Below are 16288 nucleotides of genomic sequence, written 5' to 3'. Positions count from 1 at the left end.
TAACACATATTTGCTTTCTCATATTCACATTTTAAGGTATAGCCCTTAATTGCTAAACAGCGAACTTAGAAATAGTAAAAAGCAACGTTCTTGGTCACAATGAAAACAATATTTTATGTTTAATCAGCAATATTCCAGTCACATGGCGACTTTTTGTAAAAATTCGAGTCTGGACCACATAAGCCAGTGAATGACCTCATGAGCATCAATCCACAGAATTGGCATAATATGACATACAATCAACACAGCCATTAAGCCTGACTTCCTGATGTACTTAGTCGTCTCTTACGACGGGTTTGCAAATTCACGCTAAAAATATATATTGTGTCCGATTACAACAACGGTATTGTCTGCATTTTCATATTTCAGACAAGAATACATTTGTACTTCTCATATAAGACATTTTTTTGCGCAAAACCACATGAGATATGTATGTCATCTAAACACATCCAAACTGACAAGTAAACATTACAAGCACAAAATAATTTCAAAATATACTTTTAAAGTCAGAATAAAGCTTCGACAAGGGTGGACCAACTTCAACTTATTCTGTGTCACGTTGACGAGGTAAAAATAGGCTTAGAATGCAAAAGGTGTCAAAGGTTGACATTAATACATACACTTTACAAGAATTTTGTTCTTTGGTTTGTCACAACTATACACACCAATTTTGAGGTGTGGATGTGTATGGTCATTGTTACCTTTGACATTTGTGACATCTTCTTGAAACCATGTAAATTGTCTTTGAAGCAGTATGATGATCCCAGCAATTGTGTCTCTTAAATGCTCATACCAATCTTCCAGTTATTGTAATCATGTTGTAAAATGTCATTGCTGTAAGTATCATTGTCAGATTTTATTTACATGGTATAGGTAATGGGATATGTTATTATGTTTTTTCCAAGTATTTATTTTGTAATTTCCTTAGGGCCAGACCAATGCTTTCCCCTGTATTACAGACTCCTTGGACCAAATTGGTTGGACGGAGGTGGGGAAAGGGCAACAAAAAACCAAGATCAATAAATAAATGTTTGTGTTACGTATTTACGGGGCCAAATTGGTATTTTCTAGTGGATATTGTACACTTGATTATAATGCGCCCCAGATTCGGTTATTAAATACCCTCAATCATAACTGAAAAGAATGTTTAATGCAGATATTGTAGATAACAGAACTTACTGATTTATTTGTTGATATGCCTTTTCCGGCGTTACGCGCTCACAGAAACTTATTTTCAAGAACTAAACTCAATTGTATGCGTGTATTATGCACAGCTGCATTTAAAAAAAGAAGTGCGCACTATGCACAAGAAAAAACGGTGTTTTATTTTGAAGGCGAATAATCATCTTTTGTTATCGAATTGCTGTGGCTTAATTATGTATTTTACCATGACATTGATGAATGCTTGATTCTGATTGGTTAAAAATAGGTTTCCTTTTTGCTACGGAAACCCCTTTCAAATATATTAAGCCCTTTCACCAAAAACGTGCGCATGAATACATAGAAAGCCTTCATATCGATTCATAAAAAATGGCTGCCGATCGATCACACCCATATAAACTGTAAAATGAATATTTATTTCCTCGAATACACGCTGGGTCTCTAATACCAGCCAGGTCTCTAATACACGCCGAGTCAAGGGCAATCGCGAAGTTAATAGACGGCGTATTGGCAAATAGAGGAAATACGGTAGTTTGATATCGGATGTTTGGGGAGTTCTAGGCCGCAACCCTGACTGCTTCGATAATGACATTAAAAGATTTAACGAAGGCATATCCTTTGCATACAAATGAAATGTTTATGAAACTGTTACAGAAATGTTCTATGGTGACCAGAATCGGAACAATTTAATCTATTTCCTCATTGAAACAACCGACAATGAGCGTAAAATATAACATTATAAAAATTGTTTTTTATTCATGACAACATGTTGTTTACCAACCTTTTCTGATCGATATTCGTTGCCATCTCCGTCAACCACCACCGTTAGAATTTGGTAGGAGGGGATTTGAAAGTCCATCAGAATACACTCCCCTTCGAAAGTCCACGAAAACAGTATCCCAACTGAAGTGACAGCTTATAAAACTTCATGAAATTCATTTCAGAACACGCACAATTAAGAAAATCATACACGATCCACTATTTCTGGGACACAAATTTCTAAGTTCTGTCACTATTTGGCTTTGGATCCGTGAAATCTTGAAATTAATAGGTCACACCATGCGAATTCCTAGTTTCAAAATATCCGGCTAGTCTGCAGCCTAAAAAGCGACTGTTCAGTCATACCCAGTCGCATTGGTAATCATATGGATGTACCAGCAGGCTGGATCAATCCCAGATAATCTACCTGTTAATGCTGAACCACATCATAGATCGGGGTTGTCATCCTGCTTCATTCTATAACTCGTTACCGGGAATGTAAACACAAGATTGTCAGCCATTGACAGCTGTGAGTATGTGAGTAACCGTGATGTAGGTCAAGTTCTGCCACATACAAGTTCCGGGTGGAGAGGCATTTACTTTGATGTTATTATTCTTTACTCGGGGTAATAGCTAACTAACTAATAACACTTACACACGTTAAATGTATAACATAATGTTAATTCATAAAGTTTGCTGTAGAAATATATTCGTTTAGCATTTTAAAACATTTTTCTATTACCCGTCAGCCCTACAATAGAAATAATGGCATGTTCGATTTCCAAGAAATGTCCTCACTCCAAAATTCCGAGAAATGACAGCCAGTGTACAACAGTGTACAACAGTTTGGTAGAAATTAAAACATCTCTCTTTGGACTAAGTTTGGACTGTTATTTGTCAACTTCTTTTGAAAAACTAAGTTTTGAACACTTATTATGAACTACTCTTGAACTTTAGTAATAATTGTTACATATGTAACTACCTGTGACCACTTTTCGGAATGTTCTAAGATTGCGGACCTGTGCACCTGTGTTATTACGCGTTGCAAGAGAGCGCCGTTTTCAAAGCGTTGTTGCCGTCATGGTAGAATTGAGATATACCTACTGTGTTTTGAAATTTGATGCAGTCCCACTGTAGAATGGGTACCTCTTTATTATAATTTGGAACATCGCGCTAAAGCGCTCGGTACAAAATTAAAATAAAGAGGTATCTATTCTACAGTGGGACTACATCAAATTTCAAAACACTGTAGGTTTATCTCCTAAATGCCGGTATGTGAAAATATGGATATTGTTTAAAAACATGTTTTTTGAGTGTTTTTGTTTTGTTTTTTGTTTTGTGCTTTTTTCTTCTTTTTTTTGCTTTTGAAGGGGGAGATAATTTGATCTTTTGGGTCCAGTATGATTTTTAGATAATGTTGCATATATCTAAAAGACAACAAACTTTGTCTCTCCCCCCCCCCCCCCTCTACACACACATATAAGAAATTTTATTTCAGTATTGTGTATTCGGTTCATTGAGGTATGAATCGAAAAACTGATGTGTGTAGTGGATTCTTACATAAAGTTTGCACATCGGTTTTTCGATTCATACCTCAATGAACCAATAAAAATTCACAGTCAATGCTTATAATTAAATTCGACAACGTAAATAAATGTTTTATCTACAGTAGTTTAACCCAAAACTACTACAGACAAAACAGACAAAAATGACGAGATTCATAAACATTCCAGGTGTAGGAATACATACTGTGGCGCGACATGAATCAGGTGATCATTTAATTTATGCACATAACTTGACACGCCTACATAGTCAGTAGTAAATCCATGAGGAGTAGGATCAAAACAATGTTCATAGGACCTGTCAATTAAGGCAAGAGGCGAGAAGAACTGCAACAGTCAGACTTTAACGAACCGGAAGAAATATGTCCGGGAGAAGGCGGCTGTTTCAAATGACATGGTCAGTTACAGCCAGATTCAAACATTAGTTCCCTGAAAAAGGGAAAACACAGTTGGAAAAATGCTAGTTAGAAATGAAATATGAATACATGAAAGTTGTGGAACTGAGGCGAGCGGGGGAAAAACAGGCAAGCGAGCCTGAACGTTTGCTGTTTCATTCCTTCTTGGCCTTCGGTTTCAAAGGGTAGTTTGGTCAATGAATATGCATGAATGTTGTTAAATGTCCTGTGCATGACGATACACATAAGCAGAAAGGGAATTCCCTCGACTGTAATATTGGGATTCCCTGGCATTCAGCAGTAATAAAAGTAGTGCGCCTCGGTGGGCGTGGCTTAATTTTTTACATTCATTGGGAAATGAATTCAATAACACGTGACCAATTCAGCTAATCAGAATGCAGGAATTCCAATGAACACAACGGAAATTTAATTTTATATAGATAACTCTTGGTTTATCATACAAAAATCATAACATGTTAAAAATCAAAGACATATTCGTTGCTAAAATTAACATCAACGTCTTGATTCAAGACGACTTGGGTGAAGTAATAAGTCGGTGATGCATTGGGGCGCTGTTTCCCCTAGAGAGGGTAGATCTTGTTGCTTGTCCCACCCGCCACTGGATAAAAAGGAGCAGGCGTACCCCGCTGGGTGGCCATTCCAGGGTTGAAACCCATCCTAGCCCACACAATCCCTTTCACCTAACTCAATTTTCTAAAACCATTACTTCACCAAGGTCAGCACTACGTGACAACGTCTTGCATCTGTATCTCAGAGGACATTGCAGTTCACAAATAGATACTGGTAGATCGAAATCGAAGGATAAATCAGATTACAACAAGGCATCGCCAACCAGGGGTACCATACACACTCATGACAAACAGAGTGTCATTAGCAATCATTACGTGTCTCACAAATCCCTGTATTATCATGAGTAAAATCTGTAGGCCATGTGCATCTCGTCACAGCGGGTATAAGGACAGATATCAATCTCCTATGAGTTGTAGACACCACGACTTCAGATGAGTAGAAAACTCATGCAAGTGCTGTAAAGCTTAACAGACGTTTCACTTAACATATCGTTATGCGTGACAGCCAAGGTGGAAGATCAGATAAGTTGAGGTCAGCTTCCTGTCACCGTTACTTGGCATGTGCTTCGTGCTTCGTGCTTCATGCTTCGTGACTCAAGTCACACACTCACCTTTCTGTCGTTTCCTGACAACTTGATTAAGAAGATAGATTTGTGACTGAACACATCTAGAGCCAAAAATGTTAGCCTTAGCCTTTCTTCAATCAGTAGGACCGCCTATATGACACACGATTGCACTTGCCCAAACATCCTACCATCATCGAAGATTATCACGAGGAAGTAAAATATTTGTCTACAAAGGTGCTTGTTGAGATGGCCAGGTTCAAAGATCTCGATACTTTTCAACAAGCAGATGTTAAACACCAGAACCTACATCAGCTGGTTTGCAGCTGGTATCAGACATGTCATCCCCCTGATTAATCAATTGCTGGTTAATCCTTGGACAAAAAGAGACGACCTCAGCCTGGAACAGTTGGATCTTGTCCACAGCTCCTCAGACGATATCCTCAACAGGAGGATCTCCAGTCAGCTGAACTATAAATGTCAGCCAGGTTTCTAGTTAACAGCGCAACCAACTCATACAGCAGATACGCCAGAACATCTCGTACATTGTACTACATACGTCAGAACATCTTCTGTAGGGAAGTATGTTGTTGCATGCTATCACAGCACCCTTGTTCTTCAACAAGAGTCTTCACGTCGTCAAGTAAGGGATTGTCCAGTTGATCCATCAGAGGTTCCAGAATTTTACACTCAGCCTGCATTCCAGAATGCAGAAACGTCCAGCAGAGTATCAAGTTCAGCGAGATCCTCCCAATCGGAAGACATGTGACATTGGCGCGGGATTCTTTTCATGCTCCAGTCTGACAAGACAGATCAACATTTCCCTTGGGCAACTATGCCAAAAGTGAGCAGATGTGAAATGTAGCAGAGACAAAGGCAGAGGCATTCCGAGTTGATGTCACAGTCATGTATGAGTCATTTCAAGTTCAGCATATCTCTCCAAAGCCTGTCTGATGGACATTGATTGCTGTGTTGCATTCAACACAAAACCGACCCCGGCATCAGTCAAGGGTTGTCTGATGCAATATGCTGCAAAGTAAGTCATGGACGACACATTTCCTACAACGTCCCAAACTTGTGGTCGATCCCATAGGGTGCCTATTTCATCTGTCTGGATCCAAGCTAGCTGCCGCGAACATGGCCATACAGAAACTTGTACTCAAGGGGGCAGTAAGTGCATTAAAACAGTCAGACACCACCAATGGATTCTACACTCCAGTCTTCCTGGTTTCAAAGACATGCGCATGATTAACAACTTGAAAGTGCACAACAAGGATTGTCTTGTACGACCTTGAGCTTTCTCAGGCAAGGAAACTGGAAGATAAGTCTAGATTTACAAGAAGCTGCTCTTGAAGTGTGTACATGCAAGTTGTCGACAATTTGCAGTCAGCAGGCAGAGGGTTGAGTTCAAAGCGTTCTACCGCTTGGCATACCAATCGCTCTATGGCTATTTACCAAGATCATCAACCCAGTCATCAGGTTTGCTCATCAAAGGCTAGTGAGACTGATACATCAACAACTTCCTATCAGCTGCAGAATAAACATATCTGGGCGTTCTGGTTAACCCTGACCAACTCAAAACATCGTCTATATAGGGGTAAGGTTTCAACTTATAAGGGGGAATCTTGGCTTCTCCAGCAGGTAAAGACTCAAGAGCAAGAAATATGATCTTAGATCACACGACCAGCCTATCAGATCGTACCGTTGGTGGATGTCTTGGTACACTTAATCTATGTATATACTCCCACTTCATTTCTGCCAACTATCTGGGGATGCTGGATGTCAGATCCCACCGGTCCCTCTGGTGTATGCTGGCTAATGATGTAATAGAGGTAATATATTCAAAAGAATTACCAAACAAAAGTTATCATAGAGTATAATTCTAAGATTACATCAGTAAGTATTATACATACTCTTTTACATCAGGAATTAGTACCTCCCACCTTCCAAACGTTTCTGCATCTAGACAATGAGGGTTAGTGGTTGAAAGAAGTGACGTTTTATTGCCTCGCGCTTGCACAGCTGCATTTCAGTTCCCCTCATGACTATTAGGTATGTATGGCAGTCAAGAGGGCGTCTGATTTATAGTGTGATGACAGCCGAAACAGTAGTTTATGGCTGATGATGCAATACGGGTAGTGTTCTTAGAATTATACACAAATTTTGTTTGATTTCTTAATACCAGTCAATGGTTATGTGAGGATCGCAATAATGAGCTGTGGCAATGTTGATGCATTGCTGATTCGGGTGACTTTTTATTTTGCTGATTCTACTTGATGCTAGTTCAGGTTCACTTAATCTGTGTGTGTACTGTTGTGACAATGGGATTACATTTATGTATTTTCATTCATCGCTGATGGCGACTGACACTGATTAAGTTTGACCAGTTGGTTACTCACACAAGGAGATACTGATCTCATGTACACCTAACTGAAAGTCAAGTGAACTCATGTTGTGACCTGTTTATTCATCGAACCTCGAGCCTCCTCCGTTGTAAACGTCTCATCAAAAACCACTAGAACATGGCCACAGCAACCATATTCAAAAATGACTATTTAGGGCAATTACTGAATCATTTTGCCCCGCAAAATAATAATCTATCAAGAAAGTAATATTGTATGTTTAGTTGGTAATGCTATATACATCAGTTTGTGATACTTTATCACTTGACCCTGATTTGACCTTTTTACTTATACCATCACCTAAATTCACACAAACTGCATTTCTTTGGGGTGGAGGTGTGTGGCTGGGGTTTTATTCCCCCCCAAAAACTTGTCAACGAAAAGTCTTGTAAAACACAATTATGCTTCAGGCAGTCCAACAATAAGAGATTGCCTGTCTGTTACAATCTGAGTAGAAATTGTCCCCAAATTGAGCTATGCATCTCAAGGGTAGTTGCACATTATAAATTGGCCACCTACTGGCTTTTGAAATATTGGAACAGTGCTTGCTGGCAGTTAGTAAGCCAGTGATGCAATTTCTCACCACTTATCAATAATACCTTTGAAAGTAGGTTCTGCTGTGTGATTTCTTTTCTTTTCCATTGTGCTTTTGAGTTTAATATAAGATATCATTTCAATTATAGACAATTCTCTGTAAATTTAATGTTTGTTTTTAAGGACATATTTCGATATTCTAGAAAGGTATGTTGAGCATTTGGACGAGTCATATTGTTTAATAATACACTGTAAAAGCTGAAAGATAAATCTCAAATGCGCAGTGCAGAAAGGGCGTCATGGCCATTCTGAGTCAGAATTGGTCGCAACCTATGCTTGATATAAGATGCGACTAAATGAACTGGGTGGTCAAGCTAGGTGAATTGGTTAATTGTGTGTTCATGTAATCCAAAGATGCAGGATGTGTTTCATAATACCAACCATTTTCTGGTCCAGACAAATTTGTAGAAGTAGTTTGAGGCATGTGACTTATTAACATATGTTATATTTGGCATTACACTTTCTCAATAAAGAACATACTCTACTGCTTTTTTAAGTTGAGTTCCATCCCGGATTCGAAGCCACACTTCTCAGAGTAAGGCACCTTTTCTTCAGCACATTTGACCACTTTCTAAAAGACATTGTGTATTCAAAATTCTTTTTGTTTCAGCGTGTGCTCGTCTGTGCCAAAAACATGTGTGCCTACCTGTCCGAATGTGGCTACAATATCATTTTCATTAGATATTATTATATTGACTGTTAGCAGCAGTTTTGAGAACTAGACTGAACAGAATGTTTGGATGCAGACTGTTTTGCATGTATTTTCCTTAATCCATAAGTGATATTATTAAGAAGGAGTTACTCAAACTTCTGTTATTTGGGTAGAAGTATTGAACTGTGATGTACTGCATTAAACAACAATAGAGAATTAGAGTGAGATATTGGTGAGGTCCGTTGTTGATAAAGTCTAAATGGTACACGGTTCATGAGAAGAAAGTTTTGGGACATTCAGGAAAGGTGGGACTGCTTCTGTTTTCGTATGTAATGCAAACACCTTTTTAGTTGCAATGTAGGATATACTTCTGACATCACTATAAGTAATTCTTTTTAACTTTGAGAACACGATACAGTAAATTACGTTATCTAAGGAATTTTGTTACAAATTGGTGTTAATTATCTCTATTTCTTTTGTTTTATTAAGGAAGCATCTGTCTTTCTTTTTGAGAAAAAGATTGCAGACAAACTTCACAAACCTCGGCGACGTGAGACAGTATCTGAACTTCTCCGGAAAGAAGTTAATCAACTGGAACATGTTCGCCATCCCAATGTACTGTCAGTAATGCATGGAGTCGAGGAGTGCCAGTAGGTACATTTCCTTATTTTGTGTCACTCTGCACTTAGTTAAAAAGCAATTTTCACATTAAAGGCACCAGCGTCAATTCACATACATCAGTTCCTGTGTATTATCTTTACATGAATTTGTGTTTAATAACCCTTTTGGTACAATACATTTACCTGTATTTACATCCAGGTGATTTGCCTTGACAAGCATTTTTAGAAGTAGATCTAGGATATTGAAGCACTGGGGGTGTATATTACCCAAGTCACAACTTGAGCAAGAATAACCGAGGGACTGTCAGGCCGACATTAGCGTCTGAAAAAAGGTTGGGTGTGCACCCCTTGCGCCAGTGTACATATGTTCGTGTAACAACTTTCAATGCAAAATATCTAAATGCTTAACATATACTACCTGCAACATCTCGTATTCAATTAAAACTAATTGGTTTCAGTGTGAGGGCCCGTATTGGCCCACAGGATCTTCATAATTGAAGAAAAACGCAAAATATTTACAAATGATAATGAAACCATCAGATGGGAAATATGAATAGCAATTGGACGCTTTACTGGCATGTTCTTAGCTAAGACGTCAATGGTTAAAGAGGAAAGGCTAAAATGTTTCAAAAAGGCTGATTTTATTTCTGTACATCAATAGGTCGTTGACTCATTCTGATTTCATTATGTTTCTGATTTACCTTCAAGTCAGTGTTTGTCTTTACCCCGCATATAGGCCATACTTAAATATCATAAGTCCAAAACGTGCATGCTTGATATGAAAATGGTTTCTCGTCTTTAAAACTTAAGGTATTTTGTGAACAAGAAAAGTACCTCTATCATACTTGATCCTTGTAACTAATACTGTTTGTTTATGATGTAACAACTCTGGCTCTGACCTTGTAACCTTGTCATAAACTCATCATGGCAATGTTTTTACATTTGCATTTCATGATAAGCATAGAAGATCACTGTTTTCAATGAACAAATCGAAGCTTTATTTCACTTTTAACATTATTCTATCCATATTATAGCACGTAATGTACCAAGGACATGACACATTGTTTGGTCCTACTATTTTTATGTTCCAGTGACAGTTTGGCATTTGCAACTGAACCAGTCATAGGAAGTTTATCCAATGTTCTCGGAAACTATGAACGCATCGCAGCACCTGTTCCTCAAGAGCTTAAGGTGAGTAAAACTGATAAACCAAATATTTAGGATGCCAAACCAAAGTGATTGCATATGTATTTTGTCTGTCATGACTAGTGGTGTAACAATTGATCAAAGTATCCACACATTGTCCATGAGCTGATGACAATTCATAGATGTAGAATGTTGAAGTATTTTTAATATTGATTAGTACTATCGATAACAACGAAAGTATCAATCGCTGTAAATATGGTACCATAACTATTAATTTAATTCCCATGCATTAAACAAAGCTACCTCCCTTCACGTCAATCTTGTGGGTATAATCAGGGGTTTATCTAGATCTGCTCAGAGGCCAATATTCGGCACGAAGTCAAATATCGTTACAAGTTCCCAAATTGGAAGTATATATTTATCAATTCATGTAACAACTAATAACTAAGTTGATGTGTTTACAGAGGTAACCTGTATTTTTGACTGATAATGCTTAGTTATACAAGTGCCCCCTCTCATAACCCCCTAGTCGTCATTATAATCATATACTCACAAGTCGAGTATGCAGTATGCATGTTATTTATTTATTTTATATATATTGACAAAAATTTGACTGAAGACAGTTTAATGGATTAAAAGGCAGATGACATAATTGTTTTTTTTCAAATGTTAAGGCCTTACACAGTTTCGGGTCAATACGCAAAATGTCAGTCAATACCTGGTGTGACCACCATTAGCATTGATCGCCACACATCTCCTGTACATTGAGTGGATCAGACGATTTATGAAGGCCCTAGGGATCCTCCTGCACACATCCAGAGCAGCTGTGCGTAGTTCATCAGCAGTTGTAGGGACTGGGCCCACATTGTGCAGACGCCGTTGAACCTCACCCCACAAGTGTTCGATGGGGTTCAGATCAGGGTTGAGGGCTGGCCACGGTAGAACACGGATGTTGTGTTGTTGCAGAAAGGCCATGGTAGCTCTGGCAACATGGGGACGAGCGTTGTCCTGCTGAAAATGTGTTGTTGATGTTGTGCAAAAAATGGAACAACGTCGGGTTTGATCACTTGGTCGATATACCGCTGAACAATGACGCCGTGTCCCCGACCTTGACCACCATTCAGAAAGCACATGGGTCCATGTCTCGCATTAAGTCGAATCCCTGTCCATATCATGACGCTAGGTCCACCCCATGGATCCCTTTCCACAACGTTTCTGTCAGTGAAACGATCACCTCGACGCCGCCAAATTCTGACTCTTCCGTCTGCATGGGAGACACAAAAGCGACTTTCATCAGAGAAGATGACACGCCTCAACTCACGATGACGCCAATTGTGATGACCCTGTGCCCACTGAAGTCGTGCTTGTCGATGAAATGGTTGGAGAACAGGACGACGTGCTGGTCGGCGACATCTGAGGTTGTTGGAACGGAGACGTCGGATCACAGTGTCCCGGCTAATGTGTCGATTATGTGTTCCTATGGTCTGTCGAGCACTTTCACTTGCAGTTAGGAACGGATGTCGCTGGTGTTGACGGGTAATCTGCCGATCTTGTCGAGGTGTGGTGACCCTAAGACGACCGCTCCGAGGAAGATCATCTGTGGTCTGTGTAGCATTGTATCGATGCAGGAGACGGTAAATTGTGGTTATGTTAACGTTGAAATGACGGGCAACATCTTGGACAGACTCTCCAGCTTCCAAACGTCCGATAGCCTGGTTTCTCTGAATTTGAGTAAGGCGTGGTGGCATTGTTGACCAAGGAGTGGTAGGTCCAAGAATCGGCTACAGTTCGTGACAGTTCGTGTATTTTCGATTTCGCGATATATGGGTGCATGATATCCACATATTCATTGAAATAGTGCGTTTTGGTGATTCGTTGTTTATGTTGCGTTTTTACTCGGGGCCTCCAAAATGCAGCCAAAATATTGATAACACCATCAGGCTTCGCTACATGCTAAAACTCGTATCAATTTATGGTTCCGTGTTTGTTACCTATTTGCTTAAAACCACTTTGCGTGTGAGTATATATACATATGTCTGCAATTGAATATCAGATAACTAACAACGATAACTTTGGTACCATTTGCAGCCTCTGTGATTTCTCCAGCTTCACCTGGACTTCCACTATCTAATTTTAGATATATTCACCACTTTATTATTCACCACAACATTATTGTTTAGCATCTTGACTTTCTTTGACACCTGTCAGATGCTATCTGTCCCCTGGTTGGCCCTTTAGTCCACTTCTTTAGACTTTCTTTCTCAACTGCCCATCCTCATGCATTCTGCGTGAACTCTTATGAAGGGAGGTCTCTTGTTTTGAGGTGAGATACACTTCAATACTTTTCTATTTCCATCCTGCAATAGAAACAAATATACTTGTAGAATTAGTATCACAGTTTTACATTAAAGTAAACTATATTTAATTACATTATTATGTTCACACATTTTTGTTATATTTATTGAGCACACGGTCTCTCAACCATGTGCTACTCCTTATACATTGTAAAGATTTCTTTTTGGCTTAAGCTTAATTGTATTAAGTATTAATGATTCTGCTTGAAATCTAATGGAGGGAGGTCTCTTGTTTCTAGCCTGCCTTCCATCATCTGACAGAGAATATTTTTCGCCATCATCATCTCGACTACCTCATGTTTTCACTTGCAGCCCAGTGATTGGACATTCCATAACCACGCCCGATTACAAATCACAAAATACAGCCTTAAAATACCTTTGCATTTAAGAAAACAGGAACCTTATTTTGAATATAGTAACGTGTTTTCCTAATTTACTGCAAGGGGCACTTAGTACCTGCGTACTGGGTCTAACCTCATATCGTTACTGCCAGAAATTCTACATTGTTAAAAAGAAAAGATATTCAGCATACCACCATAGTACAAATCACCACAACAGGCCCGTAGGGGCTTTTGTTAGTATATCCTATAAGCTATTCTTGGAATGATTGCACATGAGCGACGGTCAAGGCCTCAAAACACAAAACAACCCCAGCCAAGGTTAACCTCAGCCACTAAGGTTATGATTAAGGTTACCTTAGTCTGAAGTAACGCCCGTTTCAGCTGAAACCATTACTCGGTATGCTGTTAAAAACACGACAGTTACGGATATCTTTGACTAATTCTAACACAATTTGTTAGCGCCGATTTTTAGACCGATTTACATATCGTCAAATATAATTTCTAAACATGAACGGTTACGAAACTATAGCTAACTTCCACCACATTGTACCCTACCTTTCTCAATAGCATGCCTACGTGTTGTTTTAAGTCCACGTGTAAGAGCCTTTTTAATTAATCCCAGGTAATATCATATAGCACAACAAATTCTGGATAAACAAGTTAGACCAGTTCCCCCTCAACTGCCATTAAATGAATCCAATCGCGTAAAGAATCTCAAGACAAAAATACACATGCCTAGACAGTTTATCTGAATGATCATCATACATTTCTTGATACTACCAATTTTCTTTGTATGGTGCAGAAGAAGGATGACAATTCTCAAACACAGGCGGCAATACCGCTTGTTACTCCATGTGTACTACAAATAGTACTTCTACTTATATTTCCTTACACCCTTACTTATACTTAAATTGTTAATTCTCATGACATATAAGCATTACATTCACTGGCGTTATCACACATTTAAGCCACAGCGTTGGTTTGTGAAATATTGGATACCGTCTTCATGGGGGTGTATGTGTGTGTTCACCTACAAAACAAGGTATGTGCTTCACATAAAGTTTTAAAAATACAATATAGTTTAACTTTAAGGTTTCACTCAAAGAATTCTTTTCCATGCAACCTGTCAGTAATTGGCAAGTCTTTGTCTATGCGCATGACTCTGAAATTAGGGTACTTACATATTTCATAACTGATACTGAACACGTTTCGCTGCCCCGTCCTTTGGTGACATTGTAGACTAAACAACCCACATACACATGTGTCAGAAGGTGCACATTTCCTGGTATAATGCCAAATGTCTAATTACAATAATCATAGGAAGTTATATAACAGTTTATTTGGCTAATATTCCGTATATATATATATATATGTGTGTGTGTGTGTGTGTGTGCGTGCGTGCGTGCGTGCGTGCGTGTGTGTAAAACATATGTTATCTCGAAGGTTATAAACACATCAACTTTAATTTGTCACATCAGACAATGAGTTAAATATGATTATTGGTGATGATCGAATCCCTAACTCCCTCCCCCTAAATGATTCATAATAGGGGGTTGGGATATTCTTCGCCTGGATCGTCGTAATCAGCTGGCAATGAGTAACGATGAAGCACGAAAAGTTGTGTCTTGCGTTCACGTAGGTCTACGTGACGAATCGCAGCAATGGCATAGGCCGTATCAGGAAGTTGCTTGCATCTTTCCGTTACGTACAACGTCCATTCCGTTAGTCCGGGAATGGTACGAGTTTGATACAAAATAGGGAAAAGGTAATAGAGTTTCAAAAAAACATTTTAAATTAATATGCATATATATATATGTTTATGTAGAGTGACACGCACATCTTGGGGAGATTAAAATACAAATATTGGAAGTCGGTCGAATTACGAATCTTCGAGACTCCTGAACACTATAACATCAACACATCGTCCGACTAGAGATGTATTTTATATATTCTGTATAATTTGTGAGAATGCAGTTATGATTTGTTTGTTTGTTGTTTAACGCCGTACTCAGCAATATTCCAGCTATATGAAGACGGTCTTTAGATAATCGAATCTGGACCAGAAAATCCAGTGACTGACATGACCATCGATCCACGCAATTGGATACTATGACATGCATCAACCAAGTCAGCGAGCCTGACCAACCGATGCCGTTACCCGCCTCTTAGGACAAGCATAGTCGCTATTTACGGCAAGCATGGGTTTCTGAAGACCTATTCTACCCCGGATCTTCACAGGTTGAATGCAGTTATGAATGCTGTGCATGTTGCCCAAGTCACAAGCAACACGTAGTTAGGGCGGAACTGTGTTTTCAAGGACAAGTTCAATCGCTGGAGTTATTTCATAACACAATAGCCATGGGTATTTTTTTTTATTAAATGCACACGTAAACGCAAGAATTACACCATTTTTATAAACGTTTGGAGTCGAGAAAAGAGATACTCTACGATGTGTTTGTTTGTTTGTTGTTTAACGCCGCACTCAGCAATATTCCAGCTATACAACGGCGGTTAATACTCTACGAACATGTCCTCTATCGACTTCTTGGAATTAGCTTCATGCAAATTATTCCTAGGGCATTACTTTCATTGGTCTAAATCGACGTGACCTCTTCCGGGTCATACCGCACGTGATGGAAGGGAAGTGACAGTGCAATGTTTTTTTTACTACCGGATGCTATGCCTTAAGGCGTAGATTTATATGGGTTTGAAAGTCTGTCTCACAAATTTATTGACATCAGAATAATTTGCTCAATGTTAGATCAATCTTTCCATCCGTACCATGTCACTTAAAGTGTTTATCTATGTGTGTGTTTTTTATCATGTACGTTGGCCGATCGCGATCAAACGCGGAGTAAATTCAATAACGCTATCATATTTTGACAAAATACCTCCACAATTGCCGATAGTTTTACTTTATTTTCAAATAATTATGAATATTCAAGAATGTGCAAACTAGCGTAACTGAAGGTAAGTCTTACTCTGTGAATTGTCTCGGTTATTGAGACATACATATCTCGTGTTGGACAGCACACTAAATTATCGCTCATCTGTGTTTTCATAAATAACAAACAATATGCGTGAAAAACAAACTACATGTAATAAGACCATGAGCGATGGCATTAAAACTGGTGAATGACCAACTTTAC

General features: G+C 38.9%; 1 protein-coding gene across 1 annotated transcript in view; it reads left to right on the top strand.

Annotated features, from left to right (window-relative positions):
- Window positions 1-16288, top strand: part of LOC139478718 (SCY1-like protein 2) — a 517883-nt gene that overhangs the window by 23659 nt on the left and 477936 nt on the right. Inside the window, exons 3-4 of the mRNA XM_071261308.1 lie at window positions 9168-9328; window positions 10390-10489. Of these exons, the coding sequence (XP_071117409.1) occupies window positions 9168-9328; window positions 10390-10489 (261 nt within the window). The remainder of the gene's footprint in view (window positions 1-9167; window positions 9329-10389; window positions 10490-16288) is intronic.

The sequence above is a fragment of the Haliotis cracherodii genome, unplaced genomic scaffold (genome assembly GCF_022045235.1).
Source record: "Haliotis cracherodii isolate W230 unplaced genomic scaffold, xgHalCrac1.p SCAF_4, whole genome shotgun sequence".
NCBI classification, from domain to species: domain Eukaryota; kingdom Metazoa; phylum Mollusca; class Gastropoda; order Lepetellida; family Haliotidae; genus Haliotis; species Haliotis cracherodii.
This window is presented reverse-complemented; position numbering and strand designations above follow the sequence as displayed.